At 39.2% G+C, this 16718-nt stretch overlaps 1 protein-coding gene across 1 annotated transcript; it reads left to right on the plus strand.

Annotated features, from left to right (window-relative positions):
- Positions 1–11047: 11047 nt before the first annotated feature.
- Positions 11048–12322, plus strand: kcnj12b (potassium inwardly rectifying channel subfamily J member 12b). Its single transcript, XM_070922588.1, has one exon. The coding sequence runs from the start codon at positions 11048–11050 to the stop codon at positions 12320–12322; it is 1275 nt and encodes a 424-aa protein (XP_070778689.1).
- The last annotated feature ends 4396 nt before the right edge of the window (positions 12323–16718 follow it).

Genomic DNA, 16718 nt, shown 5'->3' on the forward strand with positions numbered 1-16718 from the left:
ACTTGGTATCTCAGCACATTGCACAGTTTAACTTATAGACACGTTGCCTATGTTTCATTAAACGTATGTTTCATCAGTTGTATAAAAACTGTTGTCAACATGTTGTACCACTAGATGTAGCATAAAACCACACTTACTCTCCCAGCAGAAACTCCTGAAACATAGATGATGTGTGTACCTGTATCTGTTTTTAAACTTCAAACCCTCTTCTGCAGCTGCCGCAAATAAAAGTAGACATGCAGGCATTTTATGACCAATAATATTTGAGCTGGAAAATAAAATAAAGGCAAGACAATTAGGGAAGGATACTATTTTTTATCAATATATGAAAACATTAGTCATAATGTATGAAGAGTTTGTATTCTGGCATCATTCAGTTATGTGAAGAAAATAAAGTATTTGCATCTTAATTGTTTGTATTTGTTTGTTGTTTAAGTAAGCACATTGATAGCCTATTATCAGTAGCATTCTGTAGAGACAGGTAGTCTCACACACAATGCATGAAATATACACCTGGTCACATCTACTCATATACATTCATGCCCCTAAAAGAACACCTCTATATATATATATATATATATATATATATATATATATATATATATATATATACATTATTTTTAACTGCTGATAGTAGCCTGATAAAGGTTTTGGAGAACATGCCAAACTCCTGACATCCAAATACAGAACTGACATGCTGCCAGTTACAGTAAAATAAAGTGTCCCCTGTGTTGATTTATAGCAGAGTTGGTAGGAACACGATAACTACACAGTGTGAGGTTTGGATGTCTGGTCAACAGAAAGCTGAACCTGGAGCTCTCACTGCGTAGCTCAACATGCAGCGACAGCGTGTGACACAGTGTGAACCTGAGCTCTCAGGAGCCCGGCAGCTAATGAGGAGGCCGGTGCATCATGTCTGCACAAAGCCTGCAGGTGCCAACACACTTCAGCAGGGTCTCCCAACATCAGCCCAGCGTCAGAGGAGTCACTGGTTTCATAGTACAGATCCCAAACATTTTGTAATCTCCTCTGTAACATGCCTCACGTTGCTCAGAGATATGTTACAGCTTGCCTCAGGTAACCCCTAACGCTTGATATGTTTAAACCTAGAATTATCTAGAACGTTACATGGAGAGCTTTTATGAGTTCATGAGTTTTCTTACTTTACTCCAATTTAGCCAGTCCAACTTCATCTATAGAAACACAGATCCATAACAATAAATGTCAACATCTCCAGGTCTGATTTCTGTGTAAATTATAAATCATAGCTCTCAGTGTCCTTGCAGAAGACCTGATCTTGAATCCTTAGAGTCATATTCCTAAAAAGGAACATCGCACCTCATTAAAACCCAACACTCCTCTTTCCTTCCCTGTGACTCCTGCGTGTGAAACTCCAGTCATGTGAGGCGACACTTTGAGAGAGCAAAGCTGATTCTCAGTGTTATCCGTCATGGATATAATTATGCACCTGTGACAGTCAAAACAATATAAACACCATTTCTGCACTTGTTCTCAGAATACATCAGGCAGGTAGGATTTTTCATCCTAAAGCACTTGAAGTTCACGTACTGAAGTTCATGCTCATTCAATAAAATAAATAGTTTCTCACTGATAAAATAAAATAATTATGTGCATGAAAGTTTATTCTTGACTGTGGAAATAGTAGTTTGACAAAATAGTCTTAACTCAAGGTCCACTTTCTTTGCTAGCTCTGAAGCTTTCATTTGCTGATGAATACTAATACTAATAAGATTAGATTGAAAATTCTGGGAAAGGCTAGTAATTGGACTAGAGTTGAAACAATTAGTTGATTAATTGATTAGTCGATTGGCAGAAAATGTACTATTTCAACAATCAATTAATCATGAAGTCAAGTAAAAAAATGAGGATTTGCGTCTTGCCTCAGACATAACCAGATGAACCAATAATGAAAATGATCATTAGTTGCTGCCCTAAAGTGAACCGGGTTGAGAATATTTTGTCATGTGAATGTTTTTGTAAACTAGATTTAATGTGTTTCACTGTAAGTTATCACATTAAATAACTTATCTTATCTCAGAAATATAAAGAAATCCACTCTCACTTTAAAGGGTCAATGTATCCAGAATCTTTTGGCTGCAGTATGTAGCTCTCCAGAGAATTAAGTTTCTGATATAATTTCAAATAATGCATGAAAATTTTCCCGGTTCCTGGTGTTGCATGAATTATGTCCCTTCAACCAGATAATTTCCTTTCTAATGTATCTTTTCACATCTTCTTAATCTTGATACCTCTATGGATAAACACACATGGTTGACTGAATTTAACTGAAGTAACTCTCTGTCTCTCTCTGTCTCTGTCTCTGTCTCTCTCTCTGTCTCTCCTCTTCAACAAACTCCATTTGAAGTTCTATTACTTCTGTTTGAGCAGTGTAGTGCAATACATTTGAGCTTTCAGATTTTTCAAGCAAATTCATTTTAGATGTCCACATTTTCAGTAATGCTTTTGATTTATTTCAGCATTCACTTTTCTAGTTTTATTTCAAATTCCTTAATTATTTCCTCTACATGAGTTTGCAATATTAATGTGACATTTACTCTGGTTACAACATGTAAAACAGAATAAAGAAAAAATATAAGATATACATATATTTGAGATATATATACAGTATGTAAACTTCTCTCTTAGTTCCATTTGTGTGTGGAGTAGTGTTTGTGTATGTGTGTGTGTGTGTGTGTGTGTGTGTGTGTGTGTGTGTGTGTGTGTGTGTGTGCAGCTGTAGGGTTTGTTCTGAGTCAAGCTGGCCTACAAACGCTCCCGGTCCTCATGACTGATCAGCGGCTCATGTAGAAACACCAGTACACAGTTGCACCTGCTCAGGCTGCAAAAATAAGTGGCCCATTTAGTCATGCAAAGATCAATTACTGCAACCAGCACAAAGGCAGCTCTGATCAGTGAGCACAGCCTGCTTCCCCAATGATACACTTCAGTTGTGTTTACACTGCAGCTGACAGGACCACAACTCTGCTTATTTTTCCTCTCACATGTGACCTGGGTCTGTGTTTGTGTTTTCACATGGGTGTGAACAGCAAAGAGCTGCATGGACTGTTTTTTTCCCAATTTCATTTGGATCACATTGTTACAAAATCAGGTCCAGAGGCGTGTGACCTACATGCAATTTGTTTGCTCAAACTCAAATTTGTCAGTGTTTCCATGACAATGGATAAATCCTACATTGTTCACCTGAGATAAATATAAATTTGGCACCAGCATCAGTTTGGCAACACCAGCCTCAGCATGGAGGACGATGAGGCTGATTGGTATTTGGGGAAGCACTTTGATACAGTCCACTCTTATATGTGCTGTAAGTAAAATGTGTCAGAAACAAAGTTGGGTTGGTGTGAAGATGTGAAGCATGTTTATATCAGATATGAACATCTTTAAAAGTCATACAATGATCCAATAATAAAATCAGGCTGGTGATACAATTGATATGTTTAATAATACTGAAGATATTATATATCTTGTAACTGTTTCCTAATTCTCTGTTTATGCCTTTTCTCTGTTAATGACTGAGAACCTTGCAGAGACAGATTGACACCTTTAAACAGAACCATTCAAAATTTCATCTGGACTATAATGGAGAGCTAAACATTGCTTCTGGTCAAAAAATGTCCCTACACTCTCACGTCCATGTTACCTCTATGTTATGCGAGGAAACTTCACTATCCACTTGTATGAGGTAGAATAACAGAAAGAGTTTTTTGATTTAATGCAGATGCAGACCTGAAATTCCTACATTCCTTTTTGTGTGGAGCTAACATTATTTCACAATGTGAGAGCATTTCATTATTACGAGGCAGGATGTTGATTAGGCTGGTCTGGAGCATGTTCCCTAATTGGAGCAGGGAGGTTAGTGAATAGCTCCCTAAAAAAGTCCTGTGTCTTGTGTATGTGCAGCATTTCGTTCTGTTGGGTGGGTGCACAACGCCTCTCTTCCATACTCAGGTTGTTTTTGTCGGTGTTGGCTGCCAACAGAGACTCTCTACATTATCTCTGATTTTTGTGGTTGTTCTCTCTCTTCCTTGTGACCACTTCTGTGTTACACAGGCCTGCGACCATTTTGTTGGAGTTTTTTTCAGGAAATTTAGCTCTGTATTTTTTGTGCTGTAATTTTAAACCTATTCTTATCCATAAAAGTTGAAAAAAAAAAAACTCACTGGGGCCACTGTAACCTAATGTGGTAGCATTTACAGGAATATTAGTTTCATGTTTTGACAGTACTTAATTACTGTCAGTATTCTCCTTTATACGCTGGGATTTCTTACCTGGAAATGTAGTTGGTAGTTTCAGTATAATAACCATGAGCCCTAATTCATGTGTTTTTACCCATTATTACGCTGTTACAGAAATTAAACACCAACATTACTACTAGTCTTAATTAGCATTATCCCAGTATGACCCTGTTCCCAAGATATTACTCCTCGTTGTTATCAAGGAACTGGAATGTAAAGTGCTAATGCTAATGTAAGCTAAAAAAAAAAAGTGTACTTTCTTCAGCTGTAATAAACGACTGAAAGGGATAAAGGAGTTACAAGCTCTTGCTAAAAGATTTTACAAATGCATGTACCAGTAAGATGAAACACAAGAGTTAAAAGCAGATAAATGGGTCGATTCAATGTGTGATTGATTTTATTCCCAACATCAATTACAGGCCATGTCTTACAGCTACAGATACTGTATATAGCTATAGATAATAGAACAATGAGAAGGAAGTGCAGAAACACACAGCAAGTGAGCATGAACAGCAGGAGTGCTGGTGAGACTGAACTAAACAGACGGTTACACAGTTGTATAATTGGAGTACCTGCCATGCTCCTGATCCTGAGTGTCCTGCCAGAACCAGTTACGCTCATGTCTGACTGAGCTTTGAGTAAACATCCTGTGCTCTGAATGGTGTCTTCTGTACCACACAGGTAAAACCACAACATGACATAACACTTGAACTGAATCAGGAGAATGTGTGGTAATTATCTGAAAGGTGATCAAAGTGTGATCAAACGCTGCAGCTAGTGTCCTGAGTGTGGTCGAGCCTGGCCCACTTTGTCCTGCCGCAGTGAGGCAGCCTTTAAATAACTCGCTGGGTACGAGGTATCGGCTGGGCTCTCTCTGTCCCGATAGCACACTTCACATCCCCATCTGGTCTGCCATCTAACTGAACCCATAACCCATTTGCCAGCCTGACATTATAGTAACAGGACAGTAACAGTAACATAGTGTGGATGCAAAGCTACAAAACACACACTCACCCACACACACAGAGGACCTTGTATTTTAAAGTTTGAAATGTGCTGCAGAAAAAAATCATTTAATTACACTTATGTGTTACATTCAATACATTTTCTGCTGAAGATTTTACTCAATGAATTGTTACTAAAATGGCACTTCCTAACAAATATAACCATTTAGATAAACAGAGTGTGAAAATGTGTAGAATGATGTCTCTGGATTTGAACTATACACTAAACACACTGTACATTAACATTGCTTTAAGAATGTCACATCTTACATGCATGATCTCATCTTGCATGTAAGATGTGCATGCTTGTCTCCCTGAAAAGATATGAAGATACATTAGCCTTACTGCTTCAGTGGACACAGATCCAACAGCACTAACACTCACAAAGGTCAAATATTATTTCCTATCATAATTAGAAAACTGATACTCAGACCACCATGGCTTAGCTTCCTTGGAGGCCGTCATATTGCCGTGTCACGCACACTTTCCATCCGTCTCTCTGCTCCTTGATGGCCTCTAGTGAATCTGGGTCAAGCCAGTCCTGGAACTACTGATCCTGTTTCTGTCCTGTGAAACTCCAGCAAAGAATTACAAACTCCTGGGCAGAGCAGTGTGGTGGTGGGTTGTTAAAAACCAGCACGAGGTATGCTGTCGTTTGCCCGCTGCACATAGCAGATTTTAATCTGGGGTGTTTGGAAATGAATTGTGGTTGCACAGAAGTATTGAGCAACAGTGTAAGTGTGTCTGTCCTATGATTTGGTCCTGAGTTAAATATCTCTTACTCTACTATTTACACCATTTTAAAAGTCATGCTAGCAGCAGGCTCTAAGAAGCGCCACCATGAGGTTGACGTTTCTGTTTTTTTAGACTCAAGTATTTCAACAACCATTGGATGGATTGCCATGGAATTTGGTACATGGTGTCCAGAAGATGAACCCTAATGTTTGGATGATCCCCTGACTTTCCCCTTAGTGCCACCAGCAGGTCAATGCTTTCACTTGTTCTGTGAAAAATCTACTTAATGTCCAACACTTATGACCAAATACCAGCAAAACTAATGACATCCTCAGAGTGTACTTTATTTGTGGCAGCAAATAGCAGATAGCATGCTAAAATGCAGTTAGGTGAACATGGTAAACATTACACCTGCTTAACATCATCATGTTAGCATGCTGACATTAGCATTTAGCTCAAAGCACCACTGTGCCTTAGTACAGTCTCACAGAGCCATTAGCATGGCTATAGACTCAGTTTTGCTTTACAACTAATCGGCCCTGTGATTCACTGATTTCCTTCTTTATCCAGGCATGCTCACACACATGAGACAAATGAGTGATGTTCAAGAAACTACTGCCTACATGGGCTTTTCAAAGCCCAGTGTGTTCAACAGGAGCTGCCTTGCTTTCTGAATGAGTCAAAATGGAGACCACACCACCCACTCTGTGATGTGTTTAGTTTTAGTAAGAAAATAATTTACATTACATTACAGAGTACGGTAGTGTATTAGACATGTAAATCATTTATTTATTTCCATAGATGCCTATGTAATGGGTAGATTTTACATCTGGACCAATAATACACTCAGCATGCCAGAAATGCATATTTTTTTCTGGCTTTTTTGAAAGAAAGAAAGGTTATAAAGAAAAATCACTCTACGCAACAGTGGTGTTGTCCATTCTTTAAAGCAATGCTGTCACAGAATAAGAAATGCTTTCTAGGAAAAATAATATACCCAATCAAATCCAGAGAAATCAGTTTAACAAATGTGTGTGTTTATGTGGTCTCTCGAGTACACATCATGCCAGAATAAACCAGTTGCTTTCAACTCTGAGCATTGCTGACCAGCACTGGTGCAACACTTGGTAGGGGAAGAGCACGTAATCTCCAAATGCCAAGTATCTACAGTGACACTGTGAAAGGGAGGGGGAGGACGAGAGCTGAGCAGTGAGCAATAGTTCACTGGATGTGGGATACAGAGTGGGATCTGCAGCAGAACAAGATCAGATAGCAGATATACCAAGAAAGTGTGAGACAGTCGACTGCCCGTGACTCTAAAATAAGCTGTGAGGAATTGATCTTTTGATTGGATTGGACCCTACAGGCCATGTGAGCCCTACAGACATTTAATTTGGCTGTGATCAAGTCGTGCTATTTTGAGGGTCCAAATTATGACTTCAGTGCTTCACTAAAGTAATTTTCTAATTTCTTGTCTGTTTCTGATCAACTGGATATCAATCGAGCAGTAACTTTGGAGGACTTGACAGCAGAAGTGATTGTAATGCTCTCCTCGTTGATTGGAGAAAGAGACGCGTTAAAACTAGGAGGCATAGACATGATGGTACTCTGTGGCCATTTACTTTTGGATGGATTTAGGAGGATAGAGTGGTTCTACCCATAACAGAAGAGAAGAGTTGAAGGAAGCCCGAGGAGAAACATGCAGCAGTTTGGTTAAAAGACTGGGAGATCTCAAAGAAAAGGAAAGTTGGAAATCAACATTTACTGGGAACACTAGCACATAAGGTAAGCTGCTTTTGATTTTAGACAGAAAAAATATAAATGCAATACTGTAGCCAACACCCTTCCATAGATCCCCTGACCTGTGGACTGTCTCTTATTGTTCAATTCAAATATATTTTCTGTGAGAGCAGTTTCTATGGTGAGAAACGTCAGCAGAGAAATCAACTAATCTCTGCTCCGGCACTAAGATCACAGCCCAGCAGGCAGAGTGTGGCTCCTGTGAGAGCCGAGGAGCAGTCGCACAGAATATTAGATATTAATATCCTTTGGACACTCAACATCCTGCTTCCTAGCAACTAGAGCATTTAGAAACAGCAGCTACTCCGTAAATAACACACATACTCATACACAAACGTCAAATTTGTTATCAATTGTCATCCTGGAGTCTGTTGGCATACTCTATATTAAATACGTTACCTGCTGTTTTGTATACCCGTTCTGTTGTACATACAGGGTAATGATGTCTATTCATCCACAGCCATAGCGTATCCCTAGTGGGGACACCTGCACAGCAGCCTTCATGACCCAATTTGGAAGTTTTATTAAAGATGAAATCCCAGTTGCTTTATAACTGTACATTCTTAAAGTGCTGAGGTACAATATTTGGTGTTTGACTGCATCATATCTCTTCTTATCTTATCTCATCTTATCTCTACTACGTTTTCTGAGCAGAGTGTACCCAGTGTGTAACAGTCTTGTGATCCTATTGTTTTCTTAGATATCCTAAAATCAAAATCAACCACAATAATAACTATCTAAAAGGCAACAGTAAACATGTCACAGCCAGTTGCTGACCAACATGTCACCTTGCTCTGACCTATAGTTGAAGTGCTTTCTGCTGGGTCCCTTGAGTCTGCAGTGTGATGGTGTGGCAGTGTCTTATTTTATGACTTGAGATTAGTGAAGTTCCATCAGTGTCAGTGAATTAATAAAATGATTATATAAAGAATGAGAACAGTCGATACAACATCTCTCATAACAACTGAAATGACGCAATTTAAAATCAATTATTTGCAGCATCTTTCGATGTCTTTGGTCCTAATGCAGGTATATGAAATTAGATTTAGCCATGCTAGTGGCGTGGCTCTAGGGATGGCAATGTCTGTCCATCTGTTTGTTGGTCCACCACTTTCGTCTCGACTGAAATATCTTAACAGCTCTTGGATGTATTGCCAAGCAGTTGTGGTTCCCAGAGGGTGAATCCTAATTATTTTCCTCTAGCCCCACCATGAGGCGGTGGGATTTTGATGAGGTCAAAATTTAAACTTGTCCCATGCTTTTGGTTTGTGACCAAATTATTTGCAAAACTATCCCATACTATTCCCATCATCTGTACTCGGTGCTAATTAGCAAATGTAACGATGCTATTGTGCTAAACAAAGGTATTCAACATGGTGAACATCATACGTGCTAAACATGTTAGCATTGTCATTGTGCGCATGTTAGCATGTTGATATTAGCATTTAGCTCAAAGTACAGCCTCACAGAGCTGCTAGCATGGCTGTAGAGTCTTGTTTATCGCAAAGTTGAGTAATCTATAATAGATTATTTATCAATAGACAGTGTGACAGTGTGACAAGATGCTCGGAAGGATTTTGATTGAATATATTGGAGACCAGGACAGGCTGGCTGGATCACCCCAAAATCTGTGATCACATCAAGGCTACAGTATATTTTGTTCATAAAGGTTTGTACAATGAATTTAAAATAAACACATTACATTGAGAGAAGAGGGTGGGATATATTTTTTATATGATTAAGATTCTTTTACCTCGGGACACAAGGTATAAACATAGAAAAGGTTCACATATTAACTGGACCTATAAGCTATAATTTGTAAAGGCCTTGTTTAAGGCATACTGTCTAATGCTGGTGCTTGCACAGTCAATACAGGCTTGAAAAAAATAATAAAAACACATCACACAATTTGCTGGAAATCATAAAATGTATTTCTACCGTCAAGACAGCACAAGCTGGATGTGCTGATGGCTGCAATTGGGACCAATCAAGATAAAGTTCCCTATTTTGAAATGTTTTTTTTCATGTACCTGAAGTAATCCCATCGATTCCTACCATCAAACCATCTTGCTTTGTATCTGAGGCTGTCTCTTCTACGATACCCAATTTTCTGCCCCCTTCTTTTTCAGCCCATATTATTTTCCAGTTCAGCCTCACAGGGGAATTGCACAGCTTCATCACAGTACTCCAATGACTCTAATAGCTGTGCCAGCTGGAGGAAACAGAAGATACGTCACATAAAATGGCAGGGCATTGGATTAGCTGGCTATTTCTGTACCTTGTTGATCAGAGAAACATGTATTGTATATACCAGAGTATTTCCAATAGAGCAGGGAAGAAAGAGAGGCAAGACAGACAAATGTAGGCTATGAAAAGATATATTACAAATGACATGTAGTAGGTTAACTGGTATCTTTTAGAGCAAGGTTAAATATATTACCCTGAAACCAGGTTTTCAACATAGAAGGCAGTTTGAAAATCTATGTATAACTTTATCACTTCTATGTTACATTCATCAATGACATTTTGTCTATATTGAGAGGAAACACAATCAAAAGAGTTGTTACTAAATCAAAAGGGGAAAATGATTAAGTGAAAATACAGCATGCTTTGGCTGGAAAAGCTTTCTAAACCAGCAGCTATTATTAGAAACCAGACCCTAAAACTATTAGAGTTGACAGTGAGTGACTCCTGAGAGAAGTCTGAAGTACATAATAGGCAGCAGAAGTCTGTAGTACAAGTAACAAGTAGTAGTATTAGTCAAACATATTTATAGTCAATGAAGTGCTGAAAAAAAGAGATAGGTGAGAGAATACATGATTTTCTTTATCTCAAACTGAAGCTACATTACACCATTACATAATGTTCATTGGCTTTGTCCAGTGTGCACAATGTGCAATGCCTCTACTGAGACCAGAAGTAACAACACGTTGGTAATGTCAATAAATATATCACATTACTGTACGGTTGTCTTAAGTCTCTGTTTAAACAAAGGTAAATTAATTCATGTTCTACTTTTACAATAATTATATTGAGGGCAGATAACAGATAATGTTGTATGCTAATATTTTACCTGTCCTTCCTTTACAGGAAACTTCCTTTTGTGCCTCACCTCTCAATCCCAGTTGACACTGAGTCTGTTTTGGACGGAGCTGTGCACTTCCTGTGAGCCTGGTCAGTTTTGTATGAGCCGGGCTGATAGTGTGAAACTACGTGGCTGTGCCCCACTGAGGCATGAGTGTGGGAAGGGCCCACCACCACAGCTTCGTGTCCTGTGAAGAAGTAGGCCTTAGACTAAATACCATGCCTGCTGTGGGCAACTTTGGAAATGGCAAGATTCACACGAGGCGCAAATACCACAGCCGGTTTGTCAGCAAGGCTGGCCAATGCAACATCCATTTCTCAAACATGGATGAGAAGTCACAGCGGTATATATCTGACATTTTCACAACTTGTGTGGACATCCGCTGGCGATACATGTTCCTGCTATTCAGCCTGGTGTTTGTGGTGTCCTGGCTAACATTTGGCCTGGCTTTCTGGGTCATCGGCCTCCTACACGGTGACATGGACCATCCCGAAGGGGACGACAGTTTTGTTCCTTGTGTCACGCAGGTCAACACCTTTGTGGCAGCTTTCCTGTTCTCTGTTGAGACCCAGACAACCATTGGCTATGGAGCTCGTTGTGTGACAGAGGAATGCCCGGTTGCTGTCTTCATGGTGGTCTTTCAGTCCATCATGGGCTGCATCATCGATGCCTTCATGATTGGTGCCATCATGGCCAAGATGGCACGGCCGAAAAAGCGTGCACAGACTCTACTGTTCAGCCACAACGCAGTCATCGCTCTGCGTGATGGGAAGCTGTGTCTCATGTTTAGGGTTGCTAATCTAAGGAAGAGCCACATTGTGGAAGCTCATGTGCGAGCCCAGCTCGTCAAGCCCCGTTACACAGAGGAAGGTGAATATATCCCCCTGGATCAGCTTGACATGAACGTAGGCTATGACAAAGGCACAGACCGCCTGTTTCTGGTTGCACCCCTGACTGTCATACATGAGATTGATGAAGAAAGTCCACTGTTTGGCATCAGTAAGCAAGATCTCGAAACATCTGACTTTGAGATAGTAATTATACTTGAAGGGTTGGTGGAGGCCACAGCCATGACGACGCAGGCACGCAGCTCTTACCTGTCCTCAGAGATCCTGTGGGGTCACCGCTTTGAGCCTGTCATCTTTGAGGAGAAGAGCCAGTACAGGATAGATTACGCCTACTTTCACAAAACATTCGAAGTACCATCCACCCCCAGATGCAGTGCCAAGGACATGGAGGAGAGAAAATTCCCGACATCTGGCGCCAACTCCTTCTGCTATGAGAACGAGCTGGCCTTCATCAGCAGGGATGAGGAGGAGGAGGGAGATGAGGAGAAAGACCGGAAGTGTTCATCAGAGCGGGTGAATGAGCAGGCCACTCCTGGACGTGAACAAATGTCCTCCCGTAGAGAATCAGAGATTTAACCCTTGGCTGTTGCTTGTTTTGTTTGTTTTTGGATGCAGAGCAATGCAGTCGTCATGTGAAGAGCCCAATGACCGTCATTCTACTGACAGGAGGACACCACTACAGAGAAACAGCAGCACTGATCTCCATCATACAAGCAATTTCTCATTGGATTAACTTTTTTTGCTTCCTTGAGATGGTTGTTGAGCTTTATCAAATGCAATCAAGACACTTTCAATTTGCAGATGATCCTAGTAATAAAGTGCATGACAATAACATAGTTTTGTATGAATACTTTGAGAAATGTTTCATAGTTTTAGTGGAACTATCTGTAGGTGCTGTTCACAGTCCTCAAACATACCATTTACAACTGAGTGTGGAGTGAAATTGACATCTTGCAGATGACATTTTGAAATCTGAACTTTGGGAATATTTCCCCAGACTCATTTGGTAAAAACAGATGTGTAGATCAACAGTGGATTTCCATCTTAATGACATAACTTATATGAACAATAAGACTCTAAATATTCTACATTATACAATGTCAGTGGATGACTTGGTTAGTTGGTATACATACAACTGATTTACAGACATAGTATGGACTGCATGTAACTATGGGAGATACATGACAACGTAGAGTTGTAAACATTCTCAAAAAGGAAAACACACTTAATGGTGCATCATATATGTAATTTATGCTTACTAACAGGAAAAACCAGTGTGAAACAATAGATGCGTTTCCAGTCACCAGCTGGATGGAAATGGCCAAAATTCGAAATAAAAACGTCACAATATTGCATGAAAGGTTTTTTTGCTAAGGAAGAAAAGTTGGTGTATCGATACAAGCAAATTGTGAAAAGTGCAATGGAAACATATCGAATAAATCATGACAAAGATGAAGCATGTGACTTGAAAGTCCACTGAAGCCTCCACCGAGGATACTAAAAATAGTGGCAGATGAAAACATCAGATCTGTGTGGAGAGCGATAAAGAGACTGTAACCTTCCTCAAATTAATACATGAAACAAAAATAAATGCCATATTGTTTTCCACCGTTAGAGGTTTGACTGGCGCTCTTTTAATTATGTCATCTCGTTGTGCCTTCTTTTTCTGCAATGGTTTAATGGCACCTGACGGAGAATTAGTGCCACCATCTCAAGGCGCTTAACTTCTTGTATTAGCATAGCGGTAGTAGATTTTAGAGTAGAGTAAAATTTGTGCTACATTTGGATGAAAAACTGGAATGTGGCTTTGATCAAATGAGCATTGGCTTGGTCCCGCTCCCCTTGGTTACTGCTGCTATGCCTGTCAACTTCCTGTTCTCCCAAGGCACATAATGTAGTTTACAATAATAATGGAGGCAGATTTTACACTGGAAATCCATAGTATTTTCTGAAAGAATGGGTCTTTGATTTTGCTTCATGAGTTGGTTGCAAATACCATCTTCAGCTAACTTTTCATGTTTGAAGCTGACTAAAACAAGAAAAGATCTTAAACATATCCTGCTAAAATAATTACGCTAAATCTAACAGGTCCCAGGCAAAAAGTTAGCTTCCTTACTAGTCAATGTAGAAAACTTGGAAATAAAGAAACAGCATTGTTCTTGTATTGCAGTATAGAGATGGTTGGTCCTATCTATGACTATGACTATACAAGGACAAATGTAAGATCAGACTGCGTTCATTCTAACACAACCCTGTTTAGCTTAGCTTGCATACTACAGGCAAGACAGAGGTTATATTCGTATGTATTCGTATTTTCCAAGTAGTACTGTGTGTTTTGCTTTTAACGTAGGAGAAAAGGCTTTTAGGATCAGGACTAACCACACTATCTCAGGTAATGCTGGCCATGGTTGCTGGAGTGTAAACTAACCAAAATCCAGTAAACAGCAGGACAGAGCCACTAATATAGCCTACACTCTGATATGGTAGCATCCAGGACCGACTTCCACACAGTGAAGAAATATTACACAGTGGATGTACTAGTCATGAACCATGTTTTTTTCAATGTAACCTGTGACCCCACACAAAATAATGTAGTTTGAAATGCTGCTGGGAAGTAACACTGGATTAGGTCCTATTTCGTATAGGCTTCGCCCTCTAAGAGCGGTTACTACTGGGTTTATCCCAGCACGTATTCGCGAAACCTATACTCATAGAATCTGGGGTTACGATACATAACCAATATTACTACTGTAGGTAAAGCTAGCTAACGTTTGCAAGCAGACAAACACACTGGTTAATCCATTCCTTACACACATGCTCTTGTATTTTTGGTTTTGGAGAGGGTAAAAAATATTTGAAGTCCAAGAAATCCAAAGCTTGACAGGTCTATCGTGCCTAGTTATGGTTGTTAAGCTATGATTGCACAATTGCTGGTTGGGCATGGGGTTTAGCAAATGGTTAATTGAAATGAATTTGTCAATTCTCCTCCAATGCCTTACATGTTCTAAAGGGAAATAAAAATACATCTGTACACTAACTATATTTCACAAATGACACCTTTTCTCCTTAAATGTGCTGCTGCAGGTCAAAAGGGCATCATCATGACTGAAAAAATTACAAAATTAGAAATAACCAAAGAGAAATAACAAGCACCTCAAAGTTCAGCCCTCTCTGTAACCTCAGGACATAACAACACAGCAAGAACAGGAGAATCTAAGTGTAACCCCTCACATATTGGTTACCAAAAACTTGACACAATTTTGGAGGGCCCCCACAGGCAATAGAAGAGTCTAATTAAAGTAATCAGAAATGAAAACCCTGTCACATGCATGACCCGTGGGAGACAGAGTAGAGTAATACTGTATCACATGTGTGCCCTATATTAAGCTGAAATGCTAAATTCCAAAAACAACACTATTCTAAATGGAAGACCTGACAACACACAACATGAAATACATTACTGAAAATATCTGTGCTTGAATGTTGATATAAAGCCAATATATTAATGACTCTTGAATGTTTTAGATGTTCATGGGACACATTTCTTATATTTACATGTTCTGTCAGTCGTGCAAAATAGATATATTTGTGACAGTAAAATTAAAATGTTTTAACAAAGTCTAACTCAGATTTAGATGCATTATAGTCAGTGTCATAATAGATATTACATCAGATGATACATTTTATCTCATGATTTAAAAAGTAAACCATGTAACAGATGATGAAAAATGAATTTCTTTGAAGATGTGTCACAATAAAAACAACTATGTCTATCTGGATTTTCAGTGTAAACAAATCAAACCACACCCTGAGAAATCTCTGTAGTATATTATGAAAGTATGTTCATGTGAAAAACAGCAGCCCAGCATCAAGAAACATTTGTTTAATCATAATCATGTGTTTCATGCAGACATACACAGCTTTGTGGGACGGCAGTGAGCGTCCCCGTTTCACCCTGACCTGCTCATGTTGTGGATCACACACACGGCTACGAATAACAAATGAATTTGCTTTTTGGTAAAATTACCAAGCTCCAAATAAACATTGGATAGATGCACTTTATTTATTAATGTGTTTCTAGTATTGGATCCATTGATGTCATGTAACAGTTTATGTTGTTTTTCTATGTTCTTGGCCAGAGGCGTTATTCTTTCTTTCTGCCTTTCTTTTATTATTAATAGGACAAGTAATAAAGATATTAGGTCATCACTGTTTCACTTATCCCAGGTGAGATTAATTCGTTTTCCCTCCACATTTCTCCAACTAAAAGCTCCATGTGGGTTACCTTACACACCTGACTGCCATTTCAGCAAATTTCAACACATTTGTACTTGTATCTTGCTGACTTGTGCTGAAAATATGACTATAGACTTGCTCTGGAAAACAAATGGTGTTTCCTCTGCCATTTGTGCCAAGAGCAGGGCCAAGGACTAACCCTAACCCCCTGCATGTTTAGTAAGAGGGACGAACTCTTTGTACATTTGTCAGGCCGTTACTGTAAATACATTTATTTATTCTTTGTTTTATTTTGCTGGCTGAATAGACACTAAGTATTACTACATTATTTAAAAACAGTGTTCAGTGTTAATATCATAAGTTTCTTGGGAAAAGCAAGAAACTGCAAGTACTCTCTTTGTTTGATGGACTGAAATAATGTCTACTGAACGACTTTAACCTCTTCTTGTCTTCCACTCAATGCATTTGAAGCAATCTCTGAGTTGCACCTTGTTTACTCCTCACAAGGTTTCGGTTTGTTGTGTGAGACAACAATTTATAAATTCACAGGCAAATAACAAAACTCTCCTGTTGATTACCACAATAAAATATATCTCACAACAGTTTTCAACAGTTTTCTTTGGTCCTTCATTGGTAGACAGACACTAAGTACGGGGATCATTTCACAATAAGCATCTACTGAATGCATTTGTTGTAGAGTTATAACAAATAAGTGCAGCGGGGAGGGAAAGTGGAG

The sequence above is a fragment of the Enoplosus armatus genome, chromosome 17 (genome assembly GCF_043641665.1).
Source record: "Enoplosus armatus isolate fEnoArm2 chromosome 17, fEnoArm2.hap1, whole genome shotgun sequence".
NCBI lineage: Eukaryota > Metazoa > Chordata > Actinopteri > Centrarchiformes > Enoplosidae > Enoplosus > Enoplosus armatus.

Bases quoted from the DNA above. Each gene is read 5' to 3' on its own strand.
- kcnj12b (XM_070922588.1), top strand. From the start codon at position 11,048: ATGAGTGTGGGAAGGGCCCACCACCACAGCTTCGTGTCCTGTGAAGAA.